At 46.9% G+C, this 20947-nt stretch overlaps 1 protein-coding gene across 10 annotated transcripts in view; it reads right to left on the bottom strand.

Annotated features, from left to right (window-relative positions):
• Positions 1-20947, bottom strand: part of FRMD4A (FERM domain containing 4A) — a 383039-nt gene that overhangs the window by 105852 nt on the left and 256240 nt on the right. For all 10 annotated transcript variants that reach the window (XR_012837828.1, XM_075767470.1, XM_075767639.1 and 7 more), the window contains exon 3: positions 1348-1442. Coding sequence is in view for 9 of the 10 variants with exons in the window: in XM_075767470.1 (XP_075623585.1) it covers positions 1348-1442 (95 nt within the window). In the remaining variant the exon portion in view is untranslated. The remainder of the gene's footprint in view (positions 1-1347; positions 1443-20947) is intronic.

Consider the following 20947-nt stretch of genomic DNA (forward strand, 5'->3'; position numbering starts at 1 on the left):
ATGTGCCTGATGTTGAGCATCCCTCCACCCTGGAAACTGTGTCCTGAGATGGCCTCAGGCTGCCCAAAGCACGTGCTTGACAAAGGACCTGGCTCTAGAGGGTGACTGCTGCTGAGTTGAATGTGCATATGGTTGTACAATTATCCAGCAGCCTCTGATTACCTGATCCCAAATCATTATTCCAGCAGATACTTTACATTTTGCTGCCACTTCAGCAGGAGAGCAGAGCTGGCTCATGACAGCAGTACCACTGACTCAGCTGTTCTGGGAACACAGCACTGGCTTGAAAATCTTGGGTTTTTTTCAAACAATATAGGTGCAGGAAGCTTCTTCCTGATTAATATACAAAAAAAACCCTATTGCATACCGAGGTGGAGTACGGTGGGCGTGCACACAAGACACAGTCCATATGCCCAGGACAGTCAAACTACAGAGAGAAAACAGGCAGCCAGAAAAAAGTAGCAGGGACTGTGCAGTAGCACTGAGAGGTCACAGTGTAGGACTAATCATAGCATTTGGCAGACCTTTAATGTTTCCCCAGTGCTAACTTTATATTTGCATTTTAAACAGGGGGTAGAAATGACCTGTCTTGAGACAAAACTTCAAATTTTGTGGTAAGACTAGGACTCTGGGAGCTGGGCTTCAAGGCAAACAACCAACATCATTGCCTGAGGTAACTGCAATGTCAGGGTCCCATCCTTTGGTTTAGCTCAGCCATAAGGCTGTTGTGTGACTCCTGGTAAGGTCAAATCCTTTCCACAATGGAAATTTTATATTTAAAAATGCTTTTCATTCACATTAAATTTGGAAATCCCTTCCTTTCTGACACTTTCTTCTTTCTCTTTCTTAAGAAACTCTAATCTGGGATCTAAAACATCAGAAATAATAGAGTAATTTTGTGAGGGTTGGTTGGGTTTTTTTTTCTTTCCTTGAAATATTTTAGCATTACTTTTAAGCCTGCTTGAGCGAAGAAACTGATTAACACTTTAATTGAACAGTTCCAGCCAATCTGTTAATAATTTCAAAGCAGCGAGTGGATCTTAAGCCCATGAGAGTTTAAGCTAACCTTTTACCAATGCCAAATGACACCAACTCTTTGAACACGGGATTAGGAAGGGATTGTTACTGCCTCTGTACACCTCTGGCAACGCTTAACTTGCTGTGAGAGGCCACCAGCCCTCTGAAGAAGAGGCGGTGCAGGACAGACTCCCATGTGAGGTCCAGACCTTGGTATAGGACCTTGGGGTACACAGGTCTTCTACGCTGGTTGTTTTGCTTAGGAAAAAAACACCGAGATTTCCTGTGATCTAAGAGTTGTCTCTTAGGTCTTCGATTTCTCGCACTTACGTTTCATCTGTGAATGCGATTCCAAAGTACTCCTTCTCCTTCAGGTTGAAATGAGATGCCACCAAGTCAAGCAACTCCTTGGCCAAAAGCTTTGGCTGGAAAACAAGAACAAAAGAAAGTGATTAATGAGGACAACTTGGATATATCTGCACTGTGCTTCTGGAGGGAAACGCTATCCTTGAAGGTACTCCACTGCTGTTGCTTTTGTGTTCCCTCTGGTGTTCAAGCTAAATCTACAAGCAACATCAGCTTCTTGGCATGAGCAGTAGTTTCCCTCTGAGGTAAATACTAAAAACCTGGCAATTCTGACCTCGTCAGTGCTTAATGTCTCTGCAGACAGATGACCTGCTGCCTGCCAGTGTTCAGATCTACCACGACCAGCTCACTCATGCCTCTCTGATCATTTCAGTTGTTAAAGCTTTTTATCAAGGACCTTTGCAAACACATTTCAGACACCCACTCTCACACACACAGCAGAGATATATGCTCATAACACTGAGAAAATACATAGTGCCAAAAGATAGGATGTGACAGGACCAAATGAGAAGTAAATGACAGAACAAAATAGTTTCCCATTCAGTATTGCTTGTCCTTTAGGGGTAAGGATGTGTCCTCATATTTAGGCACTTGGAAGGAAAGAGAGGAAAGTGACACACACTTTCAAAATACCCTTTGTAAGAGTGTAAAAGCCAAGCTCTGAGAAGCTGTTCACCCCAAACAGAGGACTATTTGTTACTGCCCCATTACTATCATGGGGCAATTCTGCCTTTTCTGCAAAACCTTATTTGACGTTTAAGTCTAATGCTTCCTTCTCCCTGTATGAATTTCCACCAGCTCTGCTAAGCTCCTGTGTTTCCTACTGGGCTACTGAAGCCTTGGCCGTAGCAGTGCTCTTGTCCTGACTGTCACTGGTAGGAAACAGGGGTACAAAGGATCCAGGTAGATGCAGCCTGTGATCCCACAGGAATAGCCCCAGATCCCAGAGCTGCAATGGTTACAGCAGCACCTGGGTCAGAGATCCCAACAGTGTTCCCTGGTGACTGCTCATAAGGATTTGGTCTACAAATGTCTGTGCTGCAAGCCTCAGTGAGAATAAAGCTGTCTGGAGGCTTGATTGCCCCAACGAGTCTGCCAAGCAGCTGAGTCAGAATTACCCCTGGCGTGAACCTGTTGTTAAATGGAGATGAAATGATGATGCTGTGCAGAAAATGGGTGGTGGGGACCTGAGAACCCTGCTGTCCTAATTGACTGTCCTGTCTTGTAAATACAAACACAGCTTGTATTTAAAAAAGACTTGATTTGTACTTAATTTCCAAGTAGATTCATAAGACTCTCAACCTCTCTCTAAAAATGTCCCTAAAGCCAGCACTGTCCTAGTACCTGACACAGCTGAGCCAAGCCTGAAATACTTCTCTGGCATTCATGTGAGTGTTACACCGTCCTCCACCCGGGAGGATCCTTGGGATGCCTGCTACATCCTAATGCAGTTACCAGCAACATCCATACTGCTCCCATATGCAAGGGTGGTTTCCAGGTCATGCCAGCAAGGAAAGAAGCAATAGCCGTGCCTAAACGCAGCACTAGCTTAAAGCAGTCTCCGAATACGAGATAAGTTGCTGTGTAGGAAGAACAGCCTGGCAGGTAACAAATAGGTGGGATGCAACAAGCTTCGTTTTAATTCCCAAGTCAGACTTCTCAGGCACAGCTGTTGGAGTCTCTGCTGTGTCTATGCTGCCTGCTGCATTGCCTTTCCCAGACTCCTGAACCAGGTCCTGAACAGCACTCGGAGCTGCGCAGACCAGATGTGGGTCCTTTGACCCCTTGAGTCCCTTCAGGAACACAAGCAAAGAGCACACCAGCTACACCAGTCTCTTTGGGGACCCCTCAGATGCTTCTCTCCTGGCATTGTGCTGGGTGAGATGGACATTCCCAGCATCCCTGTCTCCCTTTGCCAGAGCTTTTTACGGACGAGCTACAGCCTGGCGTATGAGGTACCCAGATACGGTGATGAAGAAGATGGTGAGACTGCCATGTGAATTCAGAGATACGTAAGCTCTGCCCACGTATTTAATGGGGGCACTGGATGAGTTTTCAGTTTAACAACAAACACACAAACTTGTGAAGGAGAGAGAGGAAGGGAGTTTTGTGCCGATGTCAGTGTGCAGTTTAAGAGCCTAAGTCTGGCTTTTCCCCCACTCCTGCCCAAGCCTCCCTGCTCCTTTCTCTCCCAATCGGGCCAAACTCTCTGTGCACCAGAAAGGGATTTCTCCTCAGCCCAGGGCGACCACGAGAGGAGTGGTGGGGATGCATGGCCAGTGAAGGGGGTAGGGGAGGGCAGGACTGACCCCTCTGTGGCCAGGGCCACTGGTGGGGGCAGTTGGTGGAGGTGAACCTGGGCACCCCCATGTCAGTGTGCATTACAGGTGCGGCGCTGCGTGGCCGGCGCTGCCAGGCTCCCAGTGCTCTGGGGTGACTCAGTTATTTGATAAATGGGCAATTGTGCTGCCAAGCAAGGAAGCAAGACATCAGCCAGCCTTGCTGGGTGTCCTGCCTGAGAGGGCAAGGGTGGGGAAGGGTAGCAAAAAAGCACACCTCAAACACAGCCTGGGATAAGCACTTGAAGACTGAGCTTTCGTGTTTTGCAAGAAAGCACAACAGAGCAATAAATAGCTGCCTGTGGACATGGGGAAGGGAAGATGGGTCCCTTGGCTTCAGCCAGCCAGCACTGTCACAAGGGTCACTGGATGAGAGGTAAAACCCTCTTCTGATGCCCAGCCACATCATAGGGAAGTGATGCCCAGCGTCCCTTGTCCCATGCACTGCTGCATCCAGCCCCGGGCATCGAGGGAGGAGCAGCACCTGAAAGGACCTGCCTTCTGCCACCTTCCCCAGGCAAAATGGGTAAATGCAACATGTTGCCTCCTTATCTCTGCTGAGCGAGACCTGGCTGCTGAAAAAGCCACGGAGAGGTGGTCAGGATGGTGTGACAGCCTTCCCTTCTCTACTGCCTGGTGGTGGCTGCTCCTCTCCCAGCACAGCCCCCCTCCTGTCCCTGGGGCTCAGCAGGGGCATGATCTCCACTGCCCTTGCCTGGAGCCTCCTCCAAAGCCTTCGGTAGCAGATAAGGGAAGATAACCCTTTGCCTTGCAGGATAAGGGAAAAGAACAATAGATGCAGACCCAGCACTGGAGCGGTGCCAAGTTAGTTACTGGGCCAGTGTCCCCGAAGAGGCTTACGGCGGTGAAGTTAAGCCCTGCTAGTCCTCTCCAAGATTACTTTCCGCTCTCCTCCTAAGCTCTGCAAGGTTATTGTCCTTTCCAGTGGGACGAGTCCGGTGTTCTCCCAACACAGATGGGCAACCTGAGTCTTCGGAGGGGAGAGGAGGAAGGTGGTAGCAAAGACTCCACAAGACAAACCTGCAGAGCAAGGATAAGGGCGGGAAAACCCTGCTGAGCACCAGCCGAGCTGCAGCCCGTCCCGCTGTCTCAGGAGAGACCCACGCGCTCAAAGTTAACGGTTAATCTGCTTGCTGTTCGCGATGGGAACGGCTGAGCAATGACCTTCTTTCATGTGAGCCATGCAGACAAAGAGCTCATTAGCGATGCCTGTGGCAAGTTGTTTTAATTCATTATTAATTTCTGGACTTCATTTTCCAGAGGGATATTCATTTTGCATTAATAAAACTTCCGTCACAGACACACTGAAGAAGATGAGTACTGGTCTCTGAGAGCAGGGAAATCAACAGAAAGTGGGCCCAGGACCTTCATCTAGTATTTTTACTAGAGAAATGTTATTTTTACTAGAGAAATCAGCAGGGCCCTGGTTGTGGTCCCAGCACACCAGAGCTGTGGCGCAGGGGGAGAAGAGCCTGCTCGTGGTGAGGGCTCTCCCCCTGCCAGGAGGAAGGGCTGAGGGACCCATAGTCCCATGTAGTGGAGTCTCTGGCACACACACCAGACATTTCGTAGCCAAAGACACTGTCCCTGAAGCTTTTCTGCACAGGAGTAAGCCCCATGTTTTCACAGTGCTGGACTCCTACCTGTACCCCCCAATTCCTGTTCCAGCCTGGGACAGGTAACACTTTGCAGCCTGGGCTCTCTGGACTTGCAAACATCAGGGAACTTTCCACAAAGCTTGGTACCTCAATACTGTGTCAATGGATCGGCATGACGGTATCAATGCATCATCCACGGGATTCCTGGTCATCTGTAGGGTGGGCAACTCTTCTGTGAAGTCAAACCTGACTTGATGCTTCTCCTTTCTTGGAGAGGAAGGAGAGCATAAAGTCATTAGGGGCTGCCTCCTTATTAGCAGAATGACCCAGACACTCTTCACTGTGCCCTGGGCCATGCCTGAGAGGTTTATCTGAAATACTGGGTAATGTTCTGCAACCGCAAATCGCTTCTGCCTCAGCAGCGAGGAGCGCAGCGAACACATGGCTGGGGCTCTTCTGCAACCTCAGCTCCTGCAGCCTTGAAGCAGTGAACTCATTCTCTGAAACAACTTAAGTTTGTTCAAATAATGACTTTTAGAGCTTTATTAGTGGTTTTGGGAGGTGGCAGGGAAAGAACCAAGCCTCATTAGCAGCTCTGTGATTTGAACCTACACCAAGAAAGCCTCTGCAAAGGCACCAAAGGTGCAAGTATGGGATCTCAGCTGGCTGACGCTCCCAGCGCTGCCGACCTGAATTTCCCCGAGCTTAAAGAAGAGTCTCCCATACCCTGGGCTGCAGGCACAGTCTGTGCTGGAGAGAACCACACCAAGATGACTTCAGTGCATGCAATGCCCAGGCTCTATCTCCCTGGCTCTATTTTAAGGAGCATTCAGCACTGACAAATTAACCACAGGGGATGAGTCCCTCTTCCATGCACTGTGCTTATCTCTGTACAGGGACACTATATAGAGGTCCACTCTGTACAGGTGTCTCTTCCCAATTAGACGTGAAGGCAAATTCCCTGAATAATGGCAGAGCACAGCAAGCACTAAAGGCAAGTGGGGTGGGGAAGGGCAGCTCTGAGAGTGCCTTGGGAAGTGGAGATGGAGGCTGCACGAGGGATGGGTCATACTGATTCAATGTCAAAAAGCCCTGAGTGTCACAGCTCTTTCATGTATTTATTGGATGAGTTCTCATTAGTGTGACCCCACCAACATGGGCTGCTGGACCCACTGCGGGAGCAGTCTGGGATCTGCTCACAGGAGACCTTCCAGCACCGGAGAGAGGAAAAGGAGGAGCTGAGATGCAGGGGATGCAGAGCAAGGCTTTGTTACACAAGGTGACATGCAAAACCCATTCTGGTGCCTCCTCACACTAGGCATGGTCATTGTCACACGGGTTTAGTGATGATACTGCTGCATTACGAGCATGTGTTGGCCACAGGATGGGAGGAGGATGAAGAAGGCTTCTGGGGAGAAGAATCTCCTTGTAGCCTGGGGGAAGCTTCTAGGGGAAACTCATCGCATCCTAAAACAGGTTAAAGTCCTACAAATACGTTTTTCTCTCCAAGAGGGCTTGGTGATCGACTCAGCTGAGGATCAACACTGTAAATATCTAACCTGACTCGGGCCAAATCCTGCCCTGAGAGGGCAGTGCTGCCACTCGAGGAGGCTGACCGTGGGGGCTGCAAACCAGGTAGCCCAAGTACCACCATGGATGCGACTGGGAGCTCATCTCACCAAGCCACGGGTGCCTCAGCTGGCTCAGGGCCTGAGAAGTAAACATCCGCCTATCTCAACCAGCAAAATCAGAGAAGTGCAAGGATTTCTCTGTAGCTTTAGCAGATCATTCTGTCAGTCATCATGGAAAATATGGCAGAAACACAAGCATTCTAGTATTAAATATTCAATATAATTAAAAGACAATGTTACTGGGATTTGAGCAGCCAGAGGAACTCCAGAGTCATGTGTTTCCCCAGTGGAAAGACAGGCTGCCCACTTTTGGCAGAGAAGCGTGTTTCTCAGTGACAGCTTCCCATTACACTTAGAAATGAGTGAGTTATAGAGAGAGATTATCTATCCACAGTCCAGCAGTGCCATGAATAAAAAACAGATGACATGGTATTAGCAGCTGCTGGTACGTCCCTAGAAATGCCGAAACACACAAAGTATATTTTATTGTTTTATTAACTGTCAAACAAGCCTATCTATTCCCCCTCCCCCATTTCATAGCTTTTCCCTAATTCTTCGTGGCAGAAGGTTTCTGGGAAATGCATAGTTTCAACATATGGACAGGTGCGCACCGCCCAAATCCATCCAGCACAGAGACACACTGAACTGTGGGAACCAGGTAACTAGATCACATTTAGTAATGCCTCGTTTCATTAGATTAAAAAGACCACTACCACCCACTGCCTCCTTGCTGGAGGGACTTGCAGCAAGATATATCACGAGACTATAGAGATGAGACACTACTACGCCAAGTGGTCCAATGCTAAAGACCGTTTGCAGTACCGGTGCTCAGCCTGCACTAATTTTGTGCTGATAACCCAGCTGTGGTCAGGCACAGGCTCCAGGGCTGTCTTGAGTCGTTGCTGTATAACTGTGAGCACGTACTGGTGCAGGCTGGTCCATTGGCACCCTCCAAGCCAAAGACACCAGGGCGTAGCCCAGACCAGACACAGTCCCCAGGATGTCACCTTGCTTGGGGGAGAGAGGGAGTTTACCCCCAGGAACACAAGCTGGGCTGTGCCAAGTGGCTTCCAGCCCAGCCAGAGAGCCACGACCTGTTTTATTTATGAGCGCAGACAGGGAGATGCTGTCCGGTGAGTTCCCAGGCAGGTTTGGTTTCTGCAGGATGGACTGTGAAGTGTGTCTAGTTCAAACCAGCCTCCCAAATCTTGCTGGCTCGGTCCAATTTTGCAAAACGTTCAAAGGCTGGATATTTGAAAAACATCTCTTTGGTGGCTTGAGATGAAAGGTAGGCTGGGGGCAGTGTGCGATACGGCCAGCCCATCAGCGGGAGAGGTGAGGTGGAAAAAGGGGCGGTTTGCATGAATACAGAGTAATTCCTGCCTTGGCTGTGCCCAGCGTGGTAGTGCCAGGCAGGGTACAACGCTTCTTCATTAGCCAGCAGCGGCTTCCACCTGTCTCGAGCCTTGGGCAGTGCAATCAGGAGGACATAAAAGTGCAAAACGGTGATTTGCACACAATTCTTCCCCTCCACCAACTATCGTCATTTGCTAATGAAGCAAAGTCCAGGTGCCCTCGCTGAATTAGATTATCTGCTAAAACCAGCCACCAAACTATGCTCCAACACCACAGCAATAAGGGCAGTAAAGATGCCCGTATAGACCCTTTGTGTTCCCACTCTGTTTCTCAAGGCGTTGGTTATTCAGTGGCCAGCAGCCTTATCTGCTGAAGGCCAGCAGCACGCGTATACCCGTATGCATTAGGCAGTACATTACCCTATGATAGTTACGGACCATAACTCCCTCCCGCCCCTGCTTCCTTGTGCATGAAACACCAAAATCTCTCATCCAGGGGCCATTGAACTGTCACTCACTCGCAATTCTCTTCTTGTCAAATTGGCTCTGCCAGCAGCTCTGTCACCTGGTTGTTTAACCCATTTTACGCCCTTCAAAGAAAAGAAAAATCCAAAGCCACTCCATAGCAATGTTATGTAAATACCAAATAACGACCCTTCCAGCCATCATCTTGTCTGAATACAGCGTAATAACATTGTACAAAACTGCTCAGGCTGAAGGCTCGGGGCATGAGGGGTTTTGGCTTTGCAATTCCCCTTATGGGATAGATTCACCATTCCTCAGCTCTGCCTTACTCTGTCAATATGTGGAATGCACATAAAGCAGGCTGGGATGTAGTTGGGTGAAAAATTGTTCATTGAAATGCAAGATGCCTGGTGAAGGAACGCCTTAGTTTTTTTCATGAAACAGCTGAACTCCGTCAGCGCTGGGGACCGGCGGTGTGAGTGTGGCTGGCACTGACACACACAGCACCTCTTTCCCAGAGTCAGCGGTTGGCTCTAAAATCTCTTTTCTTCGTTTACATAGGAAAATGAGACAACTTGCCTCCAGCAGCCTCCTTGGGAACCTGGAGGGGGGTGACAAAGTGCCATTGATGTTTTTCTTGGAAAGTCAACACCCGCAGGTTGTGGGAATTAAGATTTATTAGGGTCAGAGAGACAAAGACAAAAATTCTCAAGTTTTTAAAAAAAGTCTGTTTGGTAAAAGGATTAGAAACACCCCACTGACAAGTTCCTTTAGAAATATTCAGAGACAGCTGCATTTCTGGGTTCAGTTAATACCTGACACTCAGTATCTTAAGTCAGAAGCCACTGCTGACACTCTGTAATTCCCCTACATATTAGCAATGAGAATCTGCTTAAATATTGTTGTAGTCAGAGAAGGCAGAGAGCATGTCTGCATGGCAAATTCATGTCAAAGCCAAAATGAGAAGCAGTTGGTGGCAGGAAAAAGACACTTTTGGGGCTGTAGCATCCCTCCTCCCCTTCTTGCCCGACACAGAGGCAGCTGAACGCTTCCCCTATTCAGATGGGGTCTGCATCGGTGCCCGCTGACCCCATTCATCTCTCTTGTCTTCTGTATCGTCCAGTGACTCCAACAGTGTTTTCAGGTGACTGCATCCAAAAGGACCGGCCAGCTGCTACTGGTGCCGGGATGGGAAATCTGCCCGTCATCCCCGCTCCACGCTCAGACCTCTCTATCATGCATGACAAAAGCCTCAGTGCTTCCCTCTTTCTTCCCTTAGCCTTCTGCCTGCTCCCTCTCCTCTCTGTCTCTGCTGGAAGCAGCTAATGTCCCCACGTACAGCTGAGAGAGCTGGCTGATGCACTGAGGATGGAAAAAGGATAAGATGAATTTTGTGGCTGGCCTCCACTTTGTGGACATGTGGTTTTTTTATCCATAGACCTGAAGCACAAGGAGATTTGGTGGCTGCTTAGATCACGACATCTCATGTGGGAATCTACATCGCTGTCTTCTGCAGGACTGGGGAGAGGAAGAGGATGCTGTGTCTGGCATTCAGACTGATGTCCTGGGCTGCTGCTGCTGCTTGGGGTACCAGCAGGAACAGCAGACTAAGGTATTTCTGCCTGGGATCGCCCAGAAGTCTGCACCTCTGCGCTGTGCAGTCTGGATGTGCTGGCTAGATGCACACCAACTACAAAGAGCATCTGTGCCAGGTCTGCTGCCCGCAGTGTACCTCCCGTATGCCAGAGTGCTGATCTGTGCATGCACAAGCTGCCCTTTGCACGGGATTTCCAGAGCCCTGAGAATCAAAGGCAAGTGGTCAAAATCCTGACGTTCCCCCTGGGTAATCGTTCTGGGCAATAACGGAGGTTGTGCAGGGTAACCTCATGTGCAGCCACCCTTGAGTCCTCTCCAACTGAATAGTGCCCAGGAGCGTGAACTGAGTGAGAAGATCTGGCCAACCACAGAAGCAAACCCAGATTGCAAGGGCAAGCAGGCATCTTTTTAGGAGAGATTTGATAGAAAGTGTGGAATTCCTTATGCTAACTGATGTAAAAATTGCTTTTGTAGCACTGCCAAGGTCACTGCCAGCTCAGCTAATCAGCCATGAAAACATCACCGAAATAAGTTAAAAAGTTGCCCCGAATCAAATTGCGCATACAACTTTTATTATATTTTATTTAAACTTTCTAGGTTTGTTTTTGGATGGTTGGAGGGAACAGATCCTTCCTCTATTATCTTTCTTTGGGTTTCTCCCAAAACCTATCATAACATCAAATCTGTTTTGTCCTTTACAAGACACTCCTGAAGACAAGCCTGGCTGGCTGCTCGCTTTGCTATGTTTATTCTAGCAAATACTATGTTTTCAGGAGACTACTCTGGGAGGTTTTATAGTATTGTCAGGAGCTGCATTCTGTAGATTAGTATGGCTTTAATGAAAATCCATCCCAAATTTGACAGTTTTGACCGAGATTTTGTTTGAGGAAATTTAGAGCAAATTTATGAGGCGCAAACTCAGAAAGACTGATACGAAAAAGGTACCCACTTACGTTCACCCAAACAATCGACTTTCAAGCAAATTCAGTTCCCACAGAGCAGAAGAAAAACCACTCCTAGCTATGATGGCTAGATTCACTAGCCCTTCAAATCATTCTCAACGTCTTGAACCTATTAATGATCTATTCAATAGCTTCCCATCTGCATGAAACATCTATGGGATTTCCATGTATAAATGAGAAGAGTATGGACAATAGATCAGCAGAGCAGAAGGAAGATACCAGCACACTGGAGGACTTTGACTTGGTTGAAGACCATCGGTTTCACATAAGCAGAAGACAGAACCGTCTGTGCTTCAAAGCAAGATACTATTTTCAAGGTCACAGTGACTTACTTAAGCATCTCCCAGTTCACCTAATCTCCAGATGACCAGGACCGGTCATATTTGGCACTTGGCTTCCCATGATTTAGCAGCATGTCAGTATGTACTAGTACTATGTCAGTACTAGTAACCTGAAGAAGGCCACACCATGGACTTGACTGATCTCCAGACTGCAGCACCATTTGCACAGTGCTGGCCTGTGCCAGCTGATGTTCTCCTAGACCATGCCTGAGCACCATTTGGGGGATAGCTTGGGCCAGGAACCACTTCTAGATGCCATTATGGATCTGTCCACCTCATTCAAGGGGAAAAGAGTTTAGCCAACTGGATGCCAGCAGATCCCATGAGCCAGTGAGCAACTTCTGACTTGTTTCTTCTACTAATATAGACAAAATTATTGCTTTTCCTCCCCTATGAGCCAAGTCAGAGAAAGGATGGTCCCAAATTGGCCATCAGTAGTCAGAGTCAGGTAAACAAACCCAGATTCCACATATTCCTAAAGAATTCTAGAAGAATTAGCTCATGGGGTAGCAGGTTCTGTAGCAACATTTTGCTCAGGGCACAAGACACAGCTCTGATGTGCATGGCATGTCCCATCCTTTCTGCCCGTCACCTAACTGCAGGCACAGCCAGCCCCACGCAATGCCGTCTTGACCCAACGGTCAGAGCACGAGGCTTTGTCCCCTCCCCTGGGTTTGGTCCCACGGTGAAGGACACTGCAACCTGGCCAAGCAACAGAGCTGTGTGCTAGATGTGGACTCCCCCAATACAAGAGAAGCTCAAGCTGTTGTTTCTTTCCTCTAACTTGTCTCAGGTGTGGGGAAGGAACACTGCTGAACAAGGGATGTGACGACCTTCTGAGTTAAATTGGCGTAACACCTTTGTTACTTGGGTTACAAGTTTTCTGCTTTGTGTAACTGTCCTCTTAGCATGCTCCTACACCCTGATATCTGCAAGTGGCCTGGAAGAAGCCTGAGTAGCCAGGTAAATTCTTCTGTCTCTCATCTTTGCAAAGAGTCAAAAAAGTCTCTTTGTGCAACACAAAGGCGTTTACCCTGTGGAAGCTGCCCCTGCAACAGAGATACCAACAGAGACACTGGCTGAATTTTGGATTTCATTGCAGTTATTTGTTATCAATTTAAGCAAGCAAAGATATTAGTGAGACTAATCATATCTCATGCTTTTCTCACAGAACTGGAGTCTGCGGAGGATTTTTCACGTTCCTTTGCACGTAACACACAGCAGTGATGGATACAGAGACCAGATTAGATGGAGCTCTCCAACTGGTGCTAAATTAATACAAACTGAAGCAGCTCAAGATGCAAATTGTACATGCTGGGGAGTTAAGAGGGTTTGTGTACAGGGCTTTGGTTCAAGCCCTTGTCTTAACGCAAAGGGAAAAAGACAGGGATATGGCGTTCTTTGCAGCACGCTGGGTTGAAAGTTATATGGCCTAGTTTAAGAAAACACTTCCAACATGACAAATTTATGCAGTTAATCTGTATTGTAAATGTTTAGCTTAAAATATTTTGGGTCTTATGTGTACTTGCCTTTCAGTTTCTGGAGATCTGTACAGTTTTGAAAAAGGGTAGTCAACTGCTGCAAGAAAGTCAATTGGGTTTCAAATCATCCGACCGTATCACATGTGGCAAATCAAAGTTTGAACATGAAGCGAGCTTCAGAGCCAACTTTCTGTGGCAGGAATCCATTTCACACTCAGCCGACAACAGGGTTTGATAAGAGCTCGGCCAGTGTGAATAACCAGCTGCCTTCTATATACATTTTGATTTGGTAGCATCTGTTGAAGTTTTATATCACTGAGAGATTGCTGGTATTCTTTTTAAGCATTAAAACTACCTTGACAAGGTCAACAACAATTTCTACAGAGGTCAGCATTTTTATTTTGAAATATTTGATCATAATTCTATCAAACATTAAAGAAAGAGTTTGGCTAGGGCACATAATGAAATTGGACAGCTCACACAATCCATTTATCTTTTGAACTGTAAACCTCTGAAGCGCTCTAGTTCATCCAGTTTCAAATCAACTGTAGAAATGTCCATCTCCCTTCATCCAGCCTACAGAAATTGGTGCTTGGAAATGCTCTTGATCTCTTATTGCTGATGTGGAAAAGTAAAAATAATTTCCCAAGACATACTAGCTTAGCTGCATTCTTATGTTCTATTTGCTTTTTAAAAATCTCTCCTGAATAAGGATGCTTATTTCCATCCTGACTCAAAGTCACTTCTTCATTGCTTGAAGTATTTAATAAGCTAAGTGAATGCTTATTTTTGTACCACATTTTCTAAACACATTAAAATAATTTATAAAAAAAATAAATATGCAAAAGCTACATGACCTTCTTATGAATCGTGATAAGCTAGTTCAGATTTTAGCAAATCTAATGGCAATAAAAGTAAATAAAATTAATAATAGTGCTAGGTCTGATGCATAGAATTAGATATTCCTATTTTATCCTACACACCATTTGTGAGTGCAGAGAAACTAATTAAACTCAACGAGAGCTACATCCTCATGTGCTGAGACTGGGGAAGGGGGATGCCTTCAGAAGCATAACGGGTACATAAGGTTTTGTGCATTCATCTTCTTTATCTGCATTTATACCTAGGGATGTAGTCAAGAGAGCTGACTCCACTGTTAGATTCTCCATACATACAGCAATATTAGATATTGCCTTCCCTAAAGAACTTAGAGTTGAAGCATATTGGTCTTCCTGGATCTTCTCATCAGTTTAATTATCTGTACATATACAGTTGCTAAATTAAGAACATACCACAATGTTTGAAGCTTCTGGCTTAACACACTCAAATGTAAAGCATGTTATGAAAATACTACACATCAGATGGACAGTTCTTCCCCTGGGAAGGTCAGGAGAGGGAGGCTGAACCTCACTTGCCAGATGTTGGTTACATTGCTCAATGCCTGGTGGCAAAGCTCAGGCGCTATGGGGAGGTGAGTGGTCAGAGACCGCAGGAAATGGGATAGCTAAGCAAACTGCTTTAACCTTGAAGCCGAATAAAAGAATGATGCATTGCATTGCCTAGGTCCAGCTCCCAAGGCACAATAAATCAGTGCTACTCCACTTACATCCCCTATGACAGTCCAGCCTCTAATCTCCTGTGCGTGAGTGTGGCCCCCAAGTTCACCAGAGTGATGGCTAGGACCTGCCCGTGATTCTCCTGGGCCATGGGACAGAGTCTAACACACCTCGTCCTGCAGCAGAGGATCCCCTCCACGCTTGGTGATCCCCCAATGGAGTCTTTGCTTCTTGAGCCAGCAGAAGGTGCTGAATATAATCAAGGATTAGGCTTGTGATAAAACCATGGGTATTTCACAGGGAATGGAGAACGTCACAGAATCACAGATTCACAGATTGGTAGGGGTTGGAAAGGACCTCTGGAGATCATCTAGTCCAACCCCCCTGCTAGAGCAGGATCACCTAGAGCAGGTTGCACAGGATGGCATCCAGGCGGGTTTTGAATATCTCCAGAGAAGGAGACTGCACAACCTCTCTGGGCAGCCTGTTCCAGTGCTCTGTCACCCTCAAAGTGAAGAAGTTTTTCCTCATATTGAGATGGAGCTTCCTGTGTTCCAGTCTGTGCCCGTTACTCCTTGTCCTGTTACTGGGCACCATTGAAAAGTCAGCAACTTGTCATCTACAAAAGGATAGAAACTCCCATATGAAGTACTGTCTGCAGTCTTCCCTAATGACTCCATACATTCAGACCTTATATACGGAGCTGACTGTGTGTGTCCCTGAGAAGGAAAGGTTTCTGTGTCCAGCATACCTTGGGACACAGCCAGGAAGCTGCCTGAGTTCTCTGGGCTAGTCCCCTACGGCAGTCACCACATCCATCAGTCACCCATGTCAACAGGAGAGACAGGGACAGGGCACTTCATGGGGCAGATTGAGTTGCAATGGAGAAACCCTGGGCACAGGCAAGTCCTGCCTCCATTTCTAGATGTTCAGTTATTTCTCCTGTGACGCCTTCTGAGCTTACACCAGGAATGCTCAAACTCAGTGCGGCTGAAGCACTTGGACCGTTCTGGTGCACATGCCGGGACTGCCTGCAGCCCAAACGGGTCCCACCACTGCCCCCTCCTCACAGTTCTGCTCCTAATGCCCTTGAAGGCACAATCCGCTGGTGGATGAGAAGGGGATGAGGATGCTGGGCTTCATTTCCTGACTGTAGGCTCACCATCATCACACAGCGACCCCCATAAATAAAGGGGGAGGCAATGAAGAGTACTGATATTGGCCACAGCTCGAAAGAAAAGAAAGCAAAATAATACTTGCTCACCGTAGGAATTAATGGGGAGATAAGAAAGGCTTATTTCCCCTGATATTTGTAAAAAGAAGTGCTGGTGATAAACCAGACCCATTAAAAAGGAGGAGGGCGAAATGAATGACCGGATGAGATAGTGAGTGTCTTTTATAAAAAAAAACAAAAAATCTTTTTTCCGCAAAGAAAGAATAAAGAAGAAATAAGACGGAGTGATTAGGAGAGAACTCAGGCAGGGCAAAAACTGTTAGTGATAAACAGCTACTAAGGAAATAATTGGAAAATGTAAATGCATACAAATGTGGGTGATGACCCATGTACTGGGGCGATAGTGGAATTAGCCAATAAATGTAATGAACTGTGGAAGGAGAAGCTTGGAGACTTCATGGAAAAATTGAGGAAGATTTTTCTAAGCAGGATGGGTACAAAGGCAAACAAAGGCAGTCTGGCTTCTGAAAAGGAGCGATCCTTGGCCAGTGGCTGGTGTAATGTCACGCAGGAAGAAGGAAGGGCAGAATGAGTGCACAAGGTGGGCTGAAGAAAGGGATCTAGGAAGGGATGCTGATGCCAGCTCCACCGCTTCCCACACTTGAAGGCAGGAGTGCCTCCAAGCCTGGAGGAAGGGGCAATGGCCAGAAATGGTCATACCCACTTCTCTTTCCATTAGCTTTCACTTCAGGTAGAGGAAATCCTTGGAAGCTTTATCTTTCTGCAGAATGAAGGTTGAGGACAAGGTTTGTAACTGGCCCTAGTGTTCTTTACCCACTGGTTTTGGCACTGGGACTGACTTCCAAAGGCGGTCTGGTTTCTAAACTGAAATGTCATGTGTCTGCCCACAGGCTTGGTGTCCCAGAAACAGGATTTGGGACATTTTCTGCTCAGGAACACTGTTGAGGAGCCAAGAGCAGACCAAGTGGGCCATGCAGTGGCAGGGCACAGGGAGCTGCTAGCCACAGGCTGAACCAACTAGAGTTATGGGGTCTGAGATAGGCTCCTAAAATGCACAGTCAGCTTTAACCCAACAACAGCACAACTCTTTGTCCCTCAAAATATCTAAAATGTTCCTCAGAACTGCCAGTAATGGGAAGATGCCTTGGTGTGATGTTAACCCAAACCCGACACTGTAGCTAATGCTCTCTCCTTGTGTTAAGGACTGACCTGCAGTGCCTCCAACCCAAGTACCCAAGTACATCTCTCTGCGAGCAGACCCAGGGACTGATGTCCTCCACTGCAGTTGGTGCTGAGGCCACTCTTCCTCCGTGAACAGGATAGCGGCTGCCTGCCCTCGAGCAATGCTGGAGCCCTTCCTCTTCCCTGAGGAAGAGTTGAAGGAGACTCCGCCAGCATCCAGAAAGCCTCTTTCTGTGTCTCACCCAGACACCTCCTCACTGCATGGTGCAAAAAAAGTGAGATCGGAGTGACTCCTGCTTTCGTTAAACCCAGCGGGAAGGGTGGGCAGGAGCAGATCCTAAAGCAGCAGTGCAGGCGAGGAGGTCAGAGAGACTGTTCCCAGTGCATTTCTTCGAGTGACAGAGCCAAAGTCTCATAAGCTGAGCCAGCCTGGAGATCAGAGCCTTGTCATGCTGCTGGCAGATGCTGCTGCTGGAAGCACAAAGACTTCTGAAAATGATGCAGGAGATCATGATGACCCTCTGGGAACTGAAGGCATCTCTGCTGACTGGCCAGTGGTCATGCTGCCTGTGTGACAGGTCTCTCTCTCCCTTCTGATGTCCTACCAGATGGCTGGGGACCCACCACAGCACTTGCTCCTACTGCAAGGAGTAAATGCCTTTACCATCTCTAATGCTGAAGGGCTGCAGTTTTGGGAAGAGCTGCACTTCATATGTGAAGAGAATAATCGTATTTAATGTGATTTCCGAAAAACTGAGGAAGGTGAATTTGGGCAGAGGGAAGGTGATAAAACAGGAGAGAGATCTGACTTGCAGTGGGGAATTAGCTTTGACTACTGAGGGGTTCTAGTGCCCCAGTGTTGCAATCCTGTCTTCCTCCATAGTCCCTTCCACAACTGTGTGGTGATCTTTATCCCTTGCACTGAAAGCATGCCATGAGCTCAGTGGATGTCTGCCTGTGACAAACATTCAGAGCTTCATTATTTAAATGGTGGGAACTGTGTTTGTATTGATTTTCCTTTCCAAATAACAGTTGTGTATTCAGTGAAAGCTTTGAAAACTGGGTAGCTGTCTTCTGAATCTATATCTCCACAATCTCTTTGGACATTGATATTAACTGGGACCGTTCAGCCATTTTGAACTCTGATTTGGCATCAGGAGAAGAAAAAAAGGACGTGCCCCATTCCCCCTTCCCAAAGTTTCTAAGTAGCCCTGCAGAAGCAAGGGATGGGCTGAGCGCAGCTTAGGAGATCCTTGCTTGCAGCACTGGAAATAGGGGTTGCGGGTCCTTGTACCTTCGGTTGCAAAGTGGGAATACCCTGTGCCATTAAATCACACTGTAATATATCCTGCTTTTTCATCTAGGGCCTAGCCTCCTATTGAACGGACTTCAGTAGGAAAATCTATATTTCTACATATCCCCCCCCCCAAACATTATCCCTCTGTGTAAACAGAGCGTGCAGACCACCTTCTTGCTCTCTTTAATGTCTCAATGGCTGGACTTGAAATAGATTATTGAGGACTACAGGAAAAAACATATAACTTTAGAAAGACATTTTCCATTCCACTTGCTAAAGGGATCAGGAAAACATTTGCCTGCCCATCTGCTCTTCCAGGAGGCTGTGAAGATGTGGCTGTGGTTTGTCCTAGGAAGAAGATCCAATGTCTCTTCAAAGAGAAAGGAAAATGGATAGCAAAGATATTTAGCCTACAATGCCTGAATCCACAAAGGAACTCTTGCTGGTAGGGAAAAACTAAGAAAAAGCGAGAAGAAATCACAAAAAAAAAAAAAAAAAAAAGGCAAAAGTTTCAAACACAGACTTAGTCTCAGACAAAGTAGTTATAAGAGAGCAAAGAGATATGTTATATCCTTCTAGTGTAAACCACTGCTGTTCAGTAGAGATTCATCCATCAATACCAGAAGAGAAGTTGGCCTATGGCTTTTTGCTGGTTTGCCAGACTTTTATTAAATGCATGAGAATGCCAAGTCTGTAATGTCTAAAAGTGAATTTATTTAACAATGAACTCTTTGAAAAGGGAGTCCCAGATGTGTAATTAATAATGAATCAGTGATTTGAAATCTGATCCAAAGCCTACTGAAGCTGATAGACAGACTTTCTGACTTCAAGGAGTTCTGGATAAGGCTCTCATTAGGCAAAAGGAAAAAAAAAAAAAAAAAAATTAAAAGCTGAGCCAGCTAGTTAGTTAAAAAAGTATTACAGCTTGGATTCTGCACCTAACAGAGACATACAATAATCTGCACTGCACATAAATCCCCTCTCTGCTGACAGGGAACTCACACATTTCTGTGTCTGAAACTGAACTTGAAATCTAGGAGATAAAATTAAAAAAACCTGCAAGAGGGTCCTAAAAAGGAAAACCTCCAGCGGTTTGAACCACAGCTCATTTCCTCTTGGCACGAATTGGGAGATTAACTGTCATATATGTGTCGTTTGGAGGCAGCAGATACTGCTCCTCTCTGCGTGCCGAAGCCCCGCTCGCTCCCCCTGTCCCGCTCCAGCCTGCGCACCCACCTCTGCTCCCTTGGCTGGCTTGACATCAGCTACACGCAACGCACGGCGCGGAGATAATCAACCTGAAATTCCTGCCAAGCTCAGCGTAGCGTGGTACCTAAGGGGGGGGGCGTGCAGCTTGTCTTCCATCGGTGCAACTTAATTCAATTTGTCAGGGACGCAGACGGTTTGGGTGAGCCTGATCCGGTCACCGCCATCCCCACATCGGCCAAATTTTGCACGAGCGCTGTGAGATGGGGTTGTGGCAGCCTCTGTTTTACATTTGTCTTTCAATATGACCCCGACGGGGAGGCGGAGGAGATGTTTGCTGATGAACAATTCAATTCTTCCATATCTTTTTTCGGGAGACATAAAGCGCACACATTAAATCGTCCCCTTGAGTCAAATATTTTTAAGTACAGTAACACAACTCATTTTTAAATAATCAAATAATAATTAAAAATAATCGGCTCCCATTTCTGCTGAAGAACCAATGCGTCTACATTAAATTTGCTTTTTTAATAGCAAATTGTAACTCAATCTAAATGTAAATTCCTGGAGAATCTGCTATCTAATTTTCATTATTTCCACTTGCTTAATGCAATTAGAAACATCTGTCACTGATCAACTGTCCACACAGTGAAAATAAATAATAATTCATGCTATCTGCCTCCGTAGTGTTTTTCAGGGAAAGGACTGCTTTAAAACCATTCTCTAAAGCCCAAGAGCTAGAGCTGTGCAAAATGCTTGTGACAAGCTCTGAATCATACCGAATGTGCCTGACCGGCAGCGTCTCTGTGTCTCAGAGACATTTGCTGAATAATTTGAGAAAATCCTGGATGTGTATAAAAGTGACCACAACAGTTTCTGGAAACATTTGGCTCCGGGGTCTCCATCTTCAGGGATACGTTTTGTCCTGCTGGGAGGCAGATCTCACCCCCTGCTCCCAAAGCCTGGACCCAAAGCCGTGCCGGAGCACGCAAATGTTTGTACTGATGGAGCTGTGGTTGGCGAAGGGGCATCGGGAGGCCAGTGAATGGGACATGGGTGCAGAGAGAAAGGACACTGGAGTCACTGGGGCTTGAGGGTTATCCCTGGTTTGGCTCTGCCCGTGAGAGGAGCGGAGGGAAACAGCAGAGTGGGGAGCCGTCAGAAATGGGTGCCCAGTCCCCATGAGATGGACCCGGTCAGGGGCGTGGATGGTCCTTCCTCCTCTTTAAAGCACATTACTACATATAACCTATCTGCATAAACTCTCTGGGTGCTCAAAAGACAAGAAAAATCAAAGAACTAGAGAAGATAAGCCTGGACTGAACCTCAAGAAACGGAC

This window comes from Balearica regulorum, chromosome 1 (assembly GCF_011004875.1).
Source record: "Balearica regulorum gibbericeps isolate bBalReg1 chromosome 1, bBalReg1.pri, whole genome shotgun sequence".
Lineage (NCBI taxonomy): Eukaryota > Metazoa > Chordata > Aves > Gruiformes > Gruidae > Balearica > Balearica regulorum.